Source organism: Sphaeramia orbicularis, chromosome 4, assembly GCF_902148855.1.
Source record: "Sphaeramia orbicularis chromosome 4, fSphaOr1.1, whole genome shotgun sequence".
NCBI lineage: Eukaryota > Metazoa > Chordata > Actinopteri > Kurtiformes > Apogonidae > Sphaeramia > Sphaeramia orbicularis.
The window spans coordinates 18902025-18917781 of NC_043960.1; the positions used below are offsets into that span (position 1 = coordinate 18902025).

Below are 15757 nucleotides of genomic sequence, written 5' to 3' on the forward strand. Positions count from 1 at the left end.
TGCAGCCAGAGACTAAAACTTTATTTATTTTTTATGCTCTGCAGCGTGCACACTTTGTACATTTCTATTGCCTGGAGTCTTTTCAGCCTCATATCATATAAGACCCACCCTCTTGGTGTGAAACAGCCAATCAGTAAGGGTCACTGAGACCATGTGACTGCCACATTTTATCACTACTGAAGAAATACCACTCTTCACAGTCAAAGTTTCAGTGTTCGTGACAAGGCTGGTTGATGTTTCTTTTATGCCAGCTACAAAATGAACATTCTCCATTACAAACCCTAATCAATATAATTATGAAGCAAGTGGATTATTTAATGTAATTGTGGAGTAAGTCACCCTATAATAATTACATTCAGACCCATGATAAATTATGTCTCATTGCTGTAGATAATTAGTCTGAAAATGTTTCCAGTTACGACTTTAGAGCCAAAAATGGATGTGAGTAATGTACAGTGGTGCTCACATGAGAAAGAGCTGTTTGTCCTGCTGTTACAGAGGGAGGAGAAAACGGGCCCGAGCTTTCATCTGCTGGGCTGTATGTAAACCATGTGAAGTTAAAAATAAAAACGACTGCTCACCCGAAACTGAACCAGGTTTTCAGCTGCGGCCCAATAATATCAGACCGAGCGGTGTCGGAGGCAGAATCAGCCTGTACTTGTTGGCGTTGTGTGTGTTCAGTGTTTTTGCCTTTGTGTGTAATCAGAAGAGTGTGATTATGCGCCGTGGAGCCTCTCAGAGATGTGGGTCCCTGCTCTCTAAAAGGCTGAACTATGCCAGGGCTGCTGGGAGCGTTCTTGTGTAATAAGATCACCCAGAAAAGACATTTTCAAGAGGTTCAGTGTCAGATAAAAACACCACTCTCTTTTTTTTTTTTTTTTTTACACTATGTGGCCCTTTGTCAAGTTTGGTTTGTGCCCACCCCCACCCCACCCCCTACAGAAATCTTAACTCTGCTGCAGAGAAACAGCTTGTATTTAACTGCAGTAAGAGTTATACACAACCAAGCTATATCTTTGTATACCTGTTTTTGAGAAATTAACCATATGTGGTCATTGTAAGTACATTTTTACAAAGGGTTTATGTTTCAGCCACAGTAAAGAGATGTAAGAGATTTTAAAACAGAATATGTAGTAGTAGGTGAATTTTAAGCAGAAAGATGTAAAAAAAAAAAAAAAAAAAAATGCAACACAGTCACCAGAATCAAATGCTGCCATTATCGAAATTTGTATAATTTCAGCATAATTTGTCTTTTTTTTCTCCATGATCTTTATTAAAGCGACACCAAGTGACAAATAAACTTATGTACAATAATAATCAATATTTACATTGAGTCATCATAATGTGGGGAAAGGGAGGGGGTTGGGGGTGAGGATATATGGCATGTATTGTACAAAAGAAATTAAATATCTGACTGACCAGGTAGTATAAATCAAGGTCTTGTCTTGGTTGTGTAAATGTTTTGTGTCTGGTGAAGTGTGTAAGATGCGTATGTGGTGTGAATGTTAATGTTGCATAATTTGTCATTGATAAACCTGACACTTTTTTTTTCCTTTTTTTTTTGCTTTCCCTCAGTGTTCAGGAAGGGCATGATGGAGACTTGACTTTAGGGGGTTATTTTTTTGTCCTAGTTCACAATTTTAAGATTTAGGCCTAAAAACCTATAAATATCTGATAGATGTGGACTTCAAACCAATACCTGTTATGTTTTCAGCCCCTGTAAGTGATGCCAGTACCTAAACCATAAAAAATAACCATAATAATAGTAATACTTTTGTCACATCTGTCTGATACTGTAAATCAAATCAGTGGTTCTTTTTCTAGTAGACAAAGAAAATCTATTGAAAACAATTTATTCTTGAGTTATCAACATTTACTTATTGGAAAAAAACATAATACAGGCAGCATTATAAGTATGACTAAGCCTTAATGAAATTGTAGTTTCATCACACATGAGAAAAAAAGAAAACTGAAAATTAGAAGAAAAAAAAAAGACTCATTCAATGCTTATTGATAATTAAAAGAAATATAAATATTGTCTAAATTTAACTGATGTCCAACTTCAACCAAACATTTCACCTCTTAGAGGCATTTTAATCAAAACTTATGTCAGATCAGAAAGTCATAATCATTTTGCGTTCCTTTTCCAAATGCAGTTTAATTTCTATTATGCAGAATGAAAACATAATTCATTTTCCCGTTTTGACGTGGGCTTGCGCAGAGGCCTGACCTCAGTCCCATCCCGACACCTTCGGAATAACCTGCCACACCCCTATCACCATCACCCTGAGGCCAAATGCAAATAGATTTGTTCTGCCAGGTCCCAAAATTGGTTGGAAAGCCTGAAAAACCAAAAGTGTGGATGTTGTTATTACAGCAACTGAATGCCTATGGTTTCAGAATAATGATCACAAATGGCTGGAACGTTCACATGTCTGCATACTTTGACCATTTTGTGCATATATTTACTCCTCTACTAAGTGCAAACAACAAAAGACAGAGGATGACAAACACGTTTTCACAAGCCACGATTGTGTCAAAGATACAGAGCAGAAAAAACAAAGAAAATCTGAAGTCTTTGTTATCTGTCCTGCAAAGGATTTCGGAGGATTAGTCGTTCATTTTGGAATTTGCTGCAGGATTTAGGAACATACAGTATCGGTTAATTGGAAAAGGAGATTCTTCAGTGTTGAATTTCACCGCATTGTTTCAATAGATCTTTTGGCCGGCATGTTTCTGACACAAGAGTGAGGTGGAAATAGAATTCAGAGAACGGCAGAGCAAGAGGGGAAGCTTTGAAAAACACAGAACGAACAGGGAAAGGATTTTTCTGGCTCTTTGGTGGTCCTTAGCCGGGTCTCTCTGGATCTTGAACCCAGAGCAAAACACAACAGGAGGGAAAATGAGTAAGGGGTTTAGAGAGGAGGGGGTGCGAGTGTGTGTTTGTCAGTGTGTGTGTGTGTAAGGGGGGTTACACCACCAGAGTCCCACAATTCATCATGTTCTGGCACCGACGGGGGCTGTCTGGACAGATCGGTGGTGGGGAGCCGAGAGAGGGGATTGATGGCCAGCGAGACTCAGTGACCTCCCTTTTCCCCCAAGAGAGAAGATACTGAGTGTGTGTGTGGGAGAAAGAGAGTTAAAGTTGGAGGAATCATCACACTTCATCCCCTGCATCCTGTTTTAAAGTTGGAATACTTCATCCAACCCTGTACATCTTTATATGAGGATGATACCCAACCCATTTTTTTGCTACCAGGAGTTTCTGCATCTCACTTATTCATATAATCTCAACATTTCTGAAGCAAAAATACATGTAGGAATGATTCTTGAGAGTCTGTCGGCACTAGTCAAATTTAACCTGAAGGAATTTGCGTAACATGTTTTGCTGAAACGGACTCATAAGTTCACAATGCAGATTACAGGACGTCAGTGATCAACCCCACTTCCTTTAATACAGATCAGTATCAGAAATAGCACATATAAAGCCCAAAAATTAATTTCCCAGAATTAAATTTTGCAATTCAACCCTAATAAGACCATCATTATAAGATTCCACATAAGTGTCTTCATTATTTCTTTGCAAAAGAAGTAACAGAAAATGTCTTTTTTGCCAATTCTTTTGTACATTTGTTTTCAGGAAGAACTCAACTTTCAGTATCTGTCCACTAATTAATTATCATTATTATGAATATTAAATGCTTAAAACAGTGTGTTTTAGTTAAAAAAAGAAAAACTGACTTGATGGTTTTAGCATATTTATTATCAGAAATAACTGTAAATGTCCATAATGAAGCTTTTTGAGATTGCAGAATAAACTTTCAACTATTTTACATCTGCTCAAACTTGCTTTTTTGTCTTGTATATTCAGTATCCATATTATGGCTTTGTATTTTTAGTTATTTCCAGGCGTTTTTTTTAGCTTGTTGAAGTCTCATAAACAGTTCCTCTCTACTTGTAATAGAGTCCCATTCTGCCATAAAGAGTTATATAGTGTTGGAAAGGATCTCAGCGTTCCGTTGCTGTTTGAATTTTGTGGATAACATAAACAGTTCAGGAGTTACAGTCATTTGAATGCTGTAAAGTCCAAAATGCAGCGCCAGAGAGATTGCAGTTGTTAAAGGGTTAATGTTTCTGCAAACCGTAGATAGATGCAACCTAATCTCTGCATTTCTGAAACAAAAATATGTTTCATACCAACATTTCAAGGTATGGGAACATCAACATTATAGAGTTTTAACCTGTCACGGTGCTTTTGCCCTTTGGAGGAACTACTATGATGATATAACAACTGTGTCTCTTACAAATTAAATTATATAACATCCACATTTTGTCTCTTTAAACATGTCACTTACATGCTCTTACTTCAGGTCATTTCTAAGTGGCTTAAATGTTGATCCTGAATGTAAATCTAAATTCTTCATTTGTTTCCTGACAACACAACCAGCACCTCCTGTCAATATCTGCTGGTTTTAATGACAGTATGAGGTTTAGGTGTTGACTGACAGCACGTAAGTTAGAAATGATACAAGGCCTTGGTTAAATACAGTAAAAGTCTGCCCAGATGATGTATCTGTGGTTTTGCAGACGTACAATTGCAACATTTTCTTGTGGCGACTGGGCTGTGACACCTCCGCCGGCTGCAGGACTCGCCTCCTCATGGCCATCACACATGACTAATGATATGTTTTTCTTCTCTTTCTCTTTCCATCAACCTTTCTTGATGTCTCTTTCTCTTTCCTCTCTCTCTCTCTCTCTCTCTCTCTCTCTCTCTCTCTCTCTCTCTCTCTCTCTCTCTCTCTCTCTCTCTCTTCTCTCTTCTCTCTCCGTACAGGACTACCTACAAGGTGACAGCACCAAAGCGTATCAGAAGTTGGGTTGGAAGCCAAAGGTGACTTTTGAGGTATGTGTTTAAAAAACACCTGGTTACAGGATTTTTCCACCTTGGAAAATAACTGTAGATGGTATATATGGAAGTTTTAATGAAAAATAACAACAAAACAATTAAAGGTTGAAAATGATTAATGACATCCTATGAAAACTCTGTATTTATATGGATGTAGGTAGAAGCTTTCGGGTCTGGGTTTGGTTTGGAAACATGACATATTATTTGTGTCATATGTAATTGGGTTGATTCCTTAAGTCAGATAAATTGGGGAAAAAAATGCTTCCTTGAGTTTGTGATGAGGTTTTGAGATCATGAGCATCAGATGATTATTTCATCGGTCTAGTAAACAAACCTGAACGTACACACATGTGCAGAACAGCCACAGACTGAGGTTGACAGCGTTATTAGTGGAGCTGCTGTGGAATAATGCTAGTACTCCCCATTTTTCAATTTATTTCAAAATGTAACAGAGTATAAAATATATCTACTGAAGCAAACAGAGACACTGACATATCACTGTTATATAAAAATTCATTTACGGTCAGAAATTATGTTTCATTTGTCGTCATTTAGTTTGTATTGCATTAGATACCAAAAAATAAAAACCATGCTATCAGTATAACACACTGTTGCCTATAAAGTTGGAATAATTTTGTTTTCAGATACATTCCTCTTTTTATTCCTATTTCTGCACATCAGTAATCACCTTTAACCAGGTACAATGATTACATACTGAGTCCCACTTACACGTTATAAATCACATTCATTTCATTACACGGGATACATATATAGAAATATTTTATTCCAACTTCATGGGCAACAGTATATATCAACCACCAGCCTCTCTGCTCTTTAAATGAGTATCAGTTACTGAAAACACTGTGTTGGTTGACCACAGCCCACGGCTTCAGGTTGCATGATGGAAGATGGAAGACATGAAATTTTATATATAAGAACAAAACAGTTTTTAATCATGCATACATAATAATATTAAAGGTGATGGAGGAAGAGGAATGTGGTTTAAATAGGTGTTTTATTGTGGCTCTGCAGTTTATGTTTATGTTATTGTATATTTTGCATTTTTATTGCTGCTAAAACAAATTTTATATGTCAAGACAAACATAATCAGAGTGATGACAAATATACTACACTTTACTCGTTTATCACATTAGCTTTAAGACCTCACATTGTTCAACACAACCTGCTTACACTGATGTGTTGTTTATGAGATACACTTATTTTTACATCCCGATACTATATTATGATCAAACGTCACACATGGAAAATCCCTGACTGCTTTCTAGTCACCTCGGCTCCTTATTATTAAAACAGTTCATTATTTTTGCATAAAACCCTGTTTCATTTTGCAAAAATCTCAGGCTTTTCAAATGTGAATATTGCCTGAAGAATCATACAGAGAAAATCTACAACTAAAGAAAATTCTTAAATTGTCTACACAGTTGATGCCTGATTTTATTAACTGTGCTAAAAATGGGGGTGGGGGTGGGGGGGTAGCACATCTCAATTTTCCAAGTCAAAGAGGATAAAAATACTCATATTGTATGTCCAATAAATATGTGAAATATAGGTATTTTGTCCTCTTTGACTTGGAAAAGTGAGATATGCTTTTTTTTTTTTTTTTTTCATTTTTTAGAATATTAAACTCTTGGTCTAGATCTCACTGTAACCTCCTCTAATACAGTTCTCAGTCCTATAAATGCATATCTGTTGGTGCCACAAAAATGTGACAAATACCTCAAAAACCCATGAGGAGTTTTAATACTCAGCTCTGATTTTTACAAAGCAGTTTTGTTTAAGGTTGATATATGATAACGGTGAATTACTGCACTTTCCTGATGCTTATTAACATTTATTTTTTTATATACACCACAGAAGGAGCTCTTCCCTTTACATAAATGACAGTTGTTAGATTATTTCACTGTAAACCATGAAGATGTAGCGTTTTATTTGCAGTTTGTCTGTATTTCTGTGTGTTTGGAGGTGACTGTTGAGCCTTTCCTTTCTGAACCGGCTGTGTTGACTCTGCAGGAGCTGGTGAAGGAGATGGTGGACGCAGACATCAAACTAATGAAGGAAAACCCAAACGCCTGAGTCCACATCAGTCCAGATCAGGATGGAAATATTTTAGCACTCCGGTGTTCTGCCACTGAGACCAGCAGTGGGGGGACCATGTTGTATTTTTTACCCTTTTGACTTTTCCAAATGAAGTACATAAGTGTGTCCTTTCTCCTTTGTTAAGCGGGTTGAACTGAACCATTGGTTGCCTTTCTTGTCTTGTGTCTTTTCCTGGTTTCATGTCACTTTGATTTGTTTTATCATCACATAGCTGAGATGCCTTTTATATTTCAACAATGATCATCGCGTCATGGTTTATAGCTGGAGTGCAAAGGGTGTATTTATACCGTTTGTTTATTTTAATTGTTGTGGAATTTAGATGTCACTTTGGTTTCAGAGGATTAAATGGTAGATTATATAAATAATGACGAATAGGAATCGATGATGTAATTAATGGTCTGACATTTCAGTCAACAAATGAGCCCTTTGGTACAATAAAGGATCATCTTTTTACATGTTTTTTATTGTTTGTCTTTGACTTTTGATGATGCACATATTCTGATGACATATTAACATAATTGTATCTAAGAAATTGCTGTTTGTTTTTGTATTTTACAGGCTTGCATATCAAAGAAATTACAGCAGCAAGTAGCAGTCCATCGTTCCTGCCTGGAAAAAAAAAAATAAAAATCAGATAGTGAGTTGGTTAAAAGTGCGCGTCCAGGCTCATGTGCGTGCGTGCGTGCGCGCACACACCATGGTGCCCAGGTTGTGCAGAGGTCGTTTGGCTCCTGTCGTTTCTTTCCTTACTCTCTACTCGCTTCTTCTTCTTTGCAGTTTTTTTTTTTTTTTTTATTTGCGAGCACACTGTGCCCTTTTATTCGGCAGGAAGTGCCTCTTTCCCCGGGCCAGGAGTCCCCGAGCCCCCGCTCTCAAACCCTTTTTGTCTCTCCAAACTGGAAGAAAATCTGAAGGCGCACTAACCATAACAGGCCCTGCAAATGCGTAATGTCTCCCAGAAGTCATTTTTCACGTGTCTTCTTTAAATTTAACATTTAATCTACATGGAAACGCGTTTATCTGCTGTGAAGTTGGATTTATTTTAATAATTAATCTTTATTAATCGGTGATAATTCGGATTTAAAGCCGCAGTTGGACTTAAAATATGTTAAGATTTTCGGTTAAAATTAAGATTAATAACCCGTAGTTGAGATTTCTTGTGAAAAAATAACGTTTTGAACACGTTTACGATGATATGAATTGCATAATAAAATATTGTTCTCTGTCCCGTCGTGCGTAAAACGTCACTCAGTGTAATTCTGGGGCGTCTCTTGTTCCCATTATATTGTGAAAGCGGTTTGACATTCAACTTGCCGGAGCCCTGAAGGTCTCAGTGAGCGGTCTTTGCTCTGAGGAGGGTGGGATCGCCTCTGTCTGTTTTTGGGACAACACCTACAGGACATTTAAAGTCTCTCCCTCTCTGTGATCGTCCTGGACAGCGCAGCGTCTGTGCGCGCTCCAGATTCAAACCAGATGTGGCTCTGAGGTTGTTTGGCCCCTGAAACCGACTGAGAGCAGAAAACACACACTGAGCCGGGGCCTGCAGCCTCACACAGGTGCACCGCCTGCCCTCAACAACAATTAGGCGAGTCTTATGATCAGGTTTACTGTTGGCACACAAATAAAGTAAAACACATCAAGATTTGGCTCACGACTGCAAAGAAGTAAAAACATTTCATGCAGCTTTACAAACATTTAAGAGATTGAGCAGCTTTAACGGTCAATTTAAACTCATGGGATGACCGCAGTGTCTGTAAAGTAAGGAAACATGGCCATTTTTCTGCAGAAAATGAGTATTTGTGGGAAATAATATCTGAAATCTAAACTTAAAGTAGGGAGAGGAAAAGCTTTCAGAACACTTTAGAGGAGAAATGAGGAGAGAAAATAAAACTGTACTTAAGAAAATAAAACTGTACTTAAGCTTATATTTTCTTTAGGCTCATTTTGTCAAACGTAAAACAATTCAGGGTCGACCACATCAGGGGTTTTACTTTTAAAGTGTTGAATTTATCCGTTTATTTAAACACTTTGATGCGAAAATAAGCATTAAACAATAAATATGTAATCTATTTCTATCATTTAACTTAACCTGTAGGTATTTTATTCTTCTTTCATGGATGAGAATAACTGCCTTGGAGGCTTTATTTGGGTTCGTCTCGAATAAGGTATTGACGCTTGAGGATATTAATACTGATACTGCGGCAGATGAGGCAGAAAAATCTGAGAGTCAAGTCTTTGTCGGTGCCAGAATCCTTCAGGATTAAAGACGGAGCAGAGCGATCTCAATCATCGCTTCTGCTTGGAGGGATTTAGTTCTGCTCCCATGAGACACAACAGGCCGAGTTCAGCTGAACACACACCTCACACATTCACACACACTCATATTTGGTTATAACCTGATACACATATAATATTACAGAGATGAGCCCCCAGACTGTAACATGATATTCTGAGGTGGTTTGTGATGTCAAATTCATATTAGTAACAGGTTCGATTTATTAGGAATTATAAAACAGTGGGTTTTTTATACTGATTATTATTTTGTTTCTAGTATGCGTATATAAGGCCTATATGCGTTTTAAAAAATAAAAAAGTACTATGTGAAAGCACTCTATAACAAAAAGTGCATATATTTTAGGGAGAACATGGTGTGAATGGCTCTTGTCAGTGTTTTTGCTATAATATGTTTTTTTTTTTTTTTTAGGTTGTTATTAATGATAAGTTGCATTTTCCTGCTGCACAAATTCACGCTGTGCTCATTTTAACCACTTTACGCACTGCAAAATGGTTTAATCTACAGTAACGTATCATATTCTGTAAAATCATCATGTTTGCTGCTTCTGTTAAAAGTCAGAAAAGCTCAAAAAATAGCCATGTTGTTGAATTTGTGGCATTTCATTTTACAGGGAATCCAGATTTTACTTTGCGTAGGAAGTATGTGGATTTTTACGCATCTTTCAGTTTTATCACAAAAAAGTCAAAACCTTTGGAGATAGGTGGTTTTCACAGGACATGAAGCTGATGGATAGTTGTAATCTGAAAGGGGATAAAGGTTGCAGAGAAATGTTGGAATAAAAAGTGTTAGATTTGGCTTTGAGGTGTATTAAAGCCAAATGGAAATGCACAGATTCCACAAATGTGCAGTGAGGAGGCGACAGTACTTGCGTAAAAGTACTCAGATAACACCATTGTCTATAATGTGCCAATAATCAATGCGTAATGTAGTCACAGTCGTATAAAAACATACTAAACGACTCCTGTGCTCCCTCAGTGTTTTAAGTCAAACCAATGAAAAATGGCTCCGGTGAATCCCTGCGTCTCCCAAACCTATTCAGACGCTCTTCAAACTGATGTGTTTCCGTTAAATCCTCCGGTATCTGCCAAACATTTTAATGCAAGTGCGCTTAGGTTGTTTTATGTGCAGCTGTACGTTCATAAGAGTCTGGAGTCGCCTTTAAAAATGCCCGTCATGGATCGAGACATCTGCAGACACCTGGTGCCTGAACAGAAACAAAAACAAGTTCCAATCCAACTGTGATCCCTTAAGGCGATATGTGTTTTACATTCATGTCACTTAGTACTGATACTGATTTAAGAAAGAATCTCAAACAAAACATGGAACAATAATCTAATAGTTGTTTAATTTGGCTTTTTTTTTTTTTTTTGATCTTGTAAAAACGCCTTGGCACTGTTTTCTGCTCCTCCTCTGGGAGTCTTTTTGGTTTTTACGCTTCAGGCCTATAAATTGCCACAACAATCCGCTCATCCACCGGCCTGTGGTGCGCACACAGGCCCGGTAAAGGTGCGTCAGATAAGACTCTGACTGGCTGTAACGCCGTCTTTTCCTAAAGTGCATTGTTGACATCCTCTCCATTGACCTCCATCACCTCATCCTGTCTTGTCCTTATAATGAAAAATGATTCGCAGCCCGGCTTGGATTTTCCTTCCTGCCTCTTGAGTGTCTCATCAATCACCTGAAGACTTTTGTTTAAAAAAAAAAAAAAAGAAAGAAACAAACGTCATCCTTAAACGCTTTTAATTGTTACGCAGATTTCTGTGCGCAAAGAGGAGGGGGTTTTATGTTTTACAAGCTGTAAAACCGCACATTAAGACCTCCTGCGGAAGGTACAGTGGCGCATTGTTGACGTTATAGTTTTAAATGCACTTGACTCATGGCTGGTGTCAGTGTGTGTGTGTGTGTGTGTGTGTGTGTGTGTGTGTGTGTGTGTGTGTGTGTGTGTGTGTGTATGCCGTGGGGAGCGTCTGTGTGTGGAATTTTTACTGTCACTGACTCATTAAAACCTCATTTAGACAGGACCAAATGACAGGTTTAAGTCTGCTTGGCTGCGCAAAAACACACAATGATTATAAACACAGCGGAAAAATGTCAAAGCAACAAAATATTATTATTATTATTATTATTATTATTATTATTATTATTATTATTATTATTATTATTATTATTATTGTTGTTGTTGTTGTTGTTGTAGTGGGGGGGTTGAGGTAGTTTCAAAAATATATTATTATGATTAGAATAATATTTATTACTCTGATAATATAAATATATATTACAGCCCAAACATTATTATGGCTGTTACTGTAATTATTTATTTTACACCCCCTAGAATAACCAATTGAAGATGATAAATCAGGTGTAAAATAAACATTCTAGTAAAAACTTTGTCAGTCTTAATGTTAATTTCACCCTGTTTTGCTGCTCTATGTAAAATAAAACTGCACCAAAAAATAATGCAAAGCTTTGCGCTTCATAACTGAGGCTTCTCTTTCTCTCTCTTTTTTTTTTTTTTTTTTTTTCTGGCTCTGCGTCATTTAGAAATTACTGAAATAAATAAACACCTGACAGAAGCAATAATTCAACCAGTCCAACGGTTTAGTATTTGATTCTTAAAGCGCACCGTGCGTAATTCTTCGCAGTCTGTGTGTCTGTCTGTGTCCACTAGTGACTATCTCCCTCTGCGTCACGGATCATATACATCAGACCGTCCTCGTCACGCATGGACAGCTCGGAGCAGAATGCGCTGCACAGGCATCCAACACAAATGCAGCTGCAGCTTTTTGCATCCAAAACCTCCCATCATTCACATGCGGCAGTGTGTGGAGGCAGACGGAAGCCTGCTCAGTTTGGAATGACTGATTTGTTCTGCTGACAAGGCCTTTAGTGAGCTCAAACCGCACTGCTGAACGGCTGCCACGCGTGTATTTATTTACTGCCTGCATTTACACGTGAAGGCAGAAAATATACAACGTGCAACAGAGACTGAAGCGTGTTTACTGGAATAATTAAAAAAAAAAAAAAAAAAGGAAAAAAAAAAGTCAGTTTTACTTTCAAATTTAACCCACTATCTGTTCATGTCTTCGCCTTTGATGCGTAAAGCAGGGCCGCACACAGTTATTATTATTATTATTATTATTATTATTATTATTATTATTATTATTATTATTATCTGATAAAATGTTCTGTTTAAATATGGATGCACCACAAATATTTTAATTTCTTTAAATGTGCTCCTCGAATTGAAAAAAATATGAATTCATTGAAAGCATATGCACCCAAAGCTGCGCACTTCCGGTGTATTTTGTATTTTTCAGTCACCTCCATCTTCACAACAGATGGAAAATATTATACACCTCATTGTTGCTTTATCTCCTACTTTTTTCATTTGTACAAAAACCATCTCCCTTCTCTTAGTTTTATCCATGCTAATAAATCACTCCAATTAAAATCAAATAGACGGCACTTTATTAAACAAACAAAATGTAATTAATGCCTTCAAAATAGTTTTTAACAAATAAGACAAAAATGAATAAAATAAGTCAGTATAGGCTACACGTTTCCCTCTATTTCTATACAAGGACAATTAAAGGCAGCATAAGAAAACTGAAAAACATTAAGTGTTTGGTCCTCAATATCCAACCACTCCCTTTTTTTTTCTAAAAATAAATTACTATATTAGGCTATAATTTACAGTCTAAAGTCATAAAAGCTGGTATATAAGCCAACTTTATAAACAATTCTCGAAGCGAGAGGGGAAAAAACTTACGTGTTTTTGATGTTACACACGCCTCGACAAAAAAAAAAAAAAAAAAAAAAATTCTCTGAATCTCTTTTGTCCATTCGGGGTGTGAATAAAAGACCATAAAGAGGAAAAGTACAAAAAATATAGGAAATATATATTAAAGTTATTAATTTAAAAGGCCCATGGGGGCTTTCAGAACTTGCTGCAGTCATAAACAAAAGCTCCTGAGGTGCGGTAGATGGACTGGCCGGAGGGGAAGGCCATCTGACAGCTATTATTCCCGTTGACCGGGGAACCGTTGAGCCCGATCCTCTGGGACTCAAACATCTCCCTCACCGAGTGGAAGTTCTGTTGCTGGGCCGGATAACCTGGGCTCAAGTGGCTCAGGTCCCCGTACCAGGACGCGAGCCGGCCCTGGTGCGCATGGTGGCCGTCCTGTCCCGCCTGGCTCAGGTTGCCGTGGCCGAGGGGGGACGCGGTGGTCGTGGTGATGCAATAGTCGGGCAGGGACTCCTCCACGGTGGTGGACGGGGTCAGGTGGCCGCCGGACGACCGGTCCCCCGCGTACAGGCTCATGGCTTGCATGTTGCAGTGATAGGTGGCGTTGGAGTTCGTGGAGATGACGTTCTGGTTGCAGGGCGTCGAACCGTACGCAGATGTTTGGTTTGGGGAATAGTTGAGCGACAGTGAAGAGGTGATACCTGTCCGAGAGGAAGCGACGAGAGGCGGGGAGAGCTCGGCCTGCGGAGACCCCCGCAGGGAGGTCATAATGTTATCCACGCTGAAGCCCTGCACCGCGGCCTGTCCGTGGTGGTGGTGCTCGGGTCCATCCATGCTCAGGGACCGGGTGGAGGGCACGCTGTGGGGGCTGCCGGTGGACATGCTGCTGCTGCTGTCGGGGCTTTCGATTTTCGGCACGGTGTTCAGTGTGGGGGACTCGGCCTGGGGTGGCGTGGAGGTCCCGTTCTCCGTCTTGATGTCCTGGATCCGCACCGGCTGGGAGCCCTGCACCGGCCCGTCCTGGTCCCGGCCCGGGGTGCGGGCAGAGGGGTCCTTGGGTTGCCTGTCCCGGTCCTCTTTGTCCTTCTGGACATCCTTCTTTTTGAACCTCCTCCGGCGCCGTAGGAAGCTGCCGTTCTCAAACATGTTGTAGGAGTCCGGGTCCAGGGTCCAGTAGCTGCCCTTACCCGGCTTCTTGTCGTCCCGGGGCACTTTGACAAAGCACTCGTTGAGGGACAGGTTGTGCCGGATGCTGTTCTGCCAGCCCTGCTTGTTGTCCCGGTAGAAGGGGAACCTCTCCATGATAAACTGATAAATCCCGTTCAGGGTGATCTTTTTCTCCGGTGAGTTTTGGATCGCCATGGTGATGAGGGCGATGTAGCTGTAAGGGGGTTTAACCATGTCCTTGGGCTGGTGCTGGGGGGTGTACGGTCCGTACGCACGGGCCATGCTGGCCGGGTACTGGTCGTGGGCCGCGTGGGAGTACATGCTCATGGGGGCAGGCATCCCGGTATATCCACCGCCGGCCCGGTAGTAGCTCTGGTCGCTGCTGATGTACGGTACAACTCCCAAAGAGTTGGGGCTGGAGACGGAGTAGCGCGCCTGCATCCTGCGCAATGCGTAAAAACCTCCCCAAGCTGCTTCCCCCAGGAAACACTCACAACTTCGGCTCCGACTGCTTTTAAAGTTCTCTGTTCTTTATCTGGTCTGGTGGGACGCGTTTCTAAGCCGCAGCTCGCCACGGTGGAGCAGAGAGAGCGCACACAGCTGCAGTGAACATATGGGAGAAAGCTAAAAGGAAGGCTGGAGGAGCATGACTCTACAGCAAGGCACTTTTTTACGCTTCACATTTTTTCCTTCCTTTTGGCTGCTCGGTCTGCTCCTCCCCGAATGAGTGCTCCATCATCCAATTGGAGGACGAAATGAACCTGTGGAAAAGCTGCATGGCAATAAAAGTCACCCCCTCTCCCCCCTTACCCCCCCCCTCCTCCTCCTCCTCTTCCTCACCTCCTCCTTTTCTCTCTCCTTCTCTCTCTTCACTTCAGACATAGAGTTATTAAAATGCTGTTAAGGGTGTGCCCATAAGCCTGAACATTTTACCTAATGACCCAAATTGCGACAGATTTATTATTTCAATCCACAAATAATAATAATTAAAAAAAATTCTAATAATTTTTCATATGATTAGTACAGTTAATTTGTTGATCATCTGCAAAATATTAAAACTGCGAAAATTTAACCAAAAATAGAGACTCACAAAAACTTTAATATATTGTAATCTGAGTCATTTCTGTATTCTATATGCACTCCAAAATCGGTTTATATTTAAAAGAACATCTTCTTGCATAGTTCTACCTCCAGCCAGGCCAGAGGTGTTCCAGATCAGGAACGCACAAAGAGCTGAAAGTCCTTCTTTACCATCTTCAGCTGCTGAATAAACAGATGGACATGAAAGAGCCTCCCTCCTGGGCCTTTCGTGGAAACTCATTAAAGCTTAAATGAAGATCATTTGGCCCCAAAACGTGTGAGAAAAGTCCCCTTGATGCGAGCGGCTGCTGGGTTGGAGGTGGAAACATCCCTCCAAATGTCATTCACACTGACCGGGTGTCAACAGAGCCATCAAACCCCCACCGAGCCCAGAAAAGCAGCGTCCCGTTATATGTTGATTGCAAAAACAACATGTGCTTTTTAGTCT

At 39.8% G+C, this 15757-nt stretch overlaps 2 protein-coding genes across 2 annotated transcripts in view; one reads left to right on the top strand and one right to left on the bottom strand.

Moving 5' to 3' along the window:
* Positions 1-7483, top strand: part of gmds (GDP-mannose 4,6-dehydratase) — a 247147-nt gene extending 239664 nt beyond the window's left edge. The window contains exons 10-11 of the mRNA XM_030132937.1: positions 4835-4903; positions 6938-7483. Coding sequence (XP_029988797.1) covers positions 4835-4903; positions 6938-7000 — 132 coding nt within the window. The 3' untranslated portion in view covers positions 7001-7483. The remainder of the gene's footprint in view (positions 1-4834; positions 4904-6937) is intronic.
* A 5279-nt stretch (positions 7484-12762) lies between these two features.
* Positions 12763-14967, bottom strand: foxc1b (forkhead box C1b). Its single transcript, XM_030131326.1, has one exon. It carries the CDS (start codon positions 14668-14670, stop codon positions 13255-13257), a length of 1416 nt encoding a protein of 471 aa, XP_029987186.1. The 5' UTR covers positions 14671-14967; the 3' UTR covers positions 12763-13254.
* Positions 14968-15757: the final 790 nt, after the last annotated feature.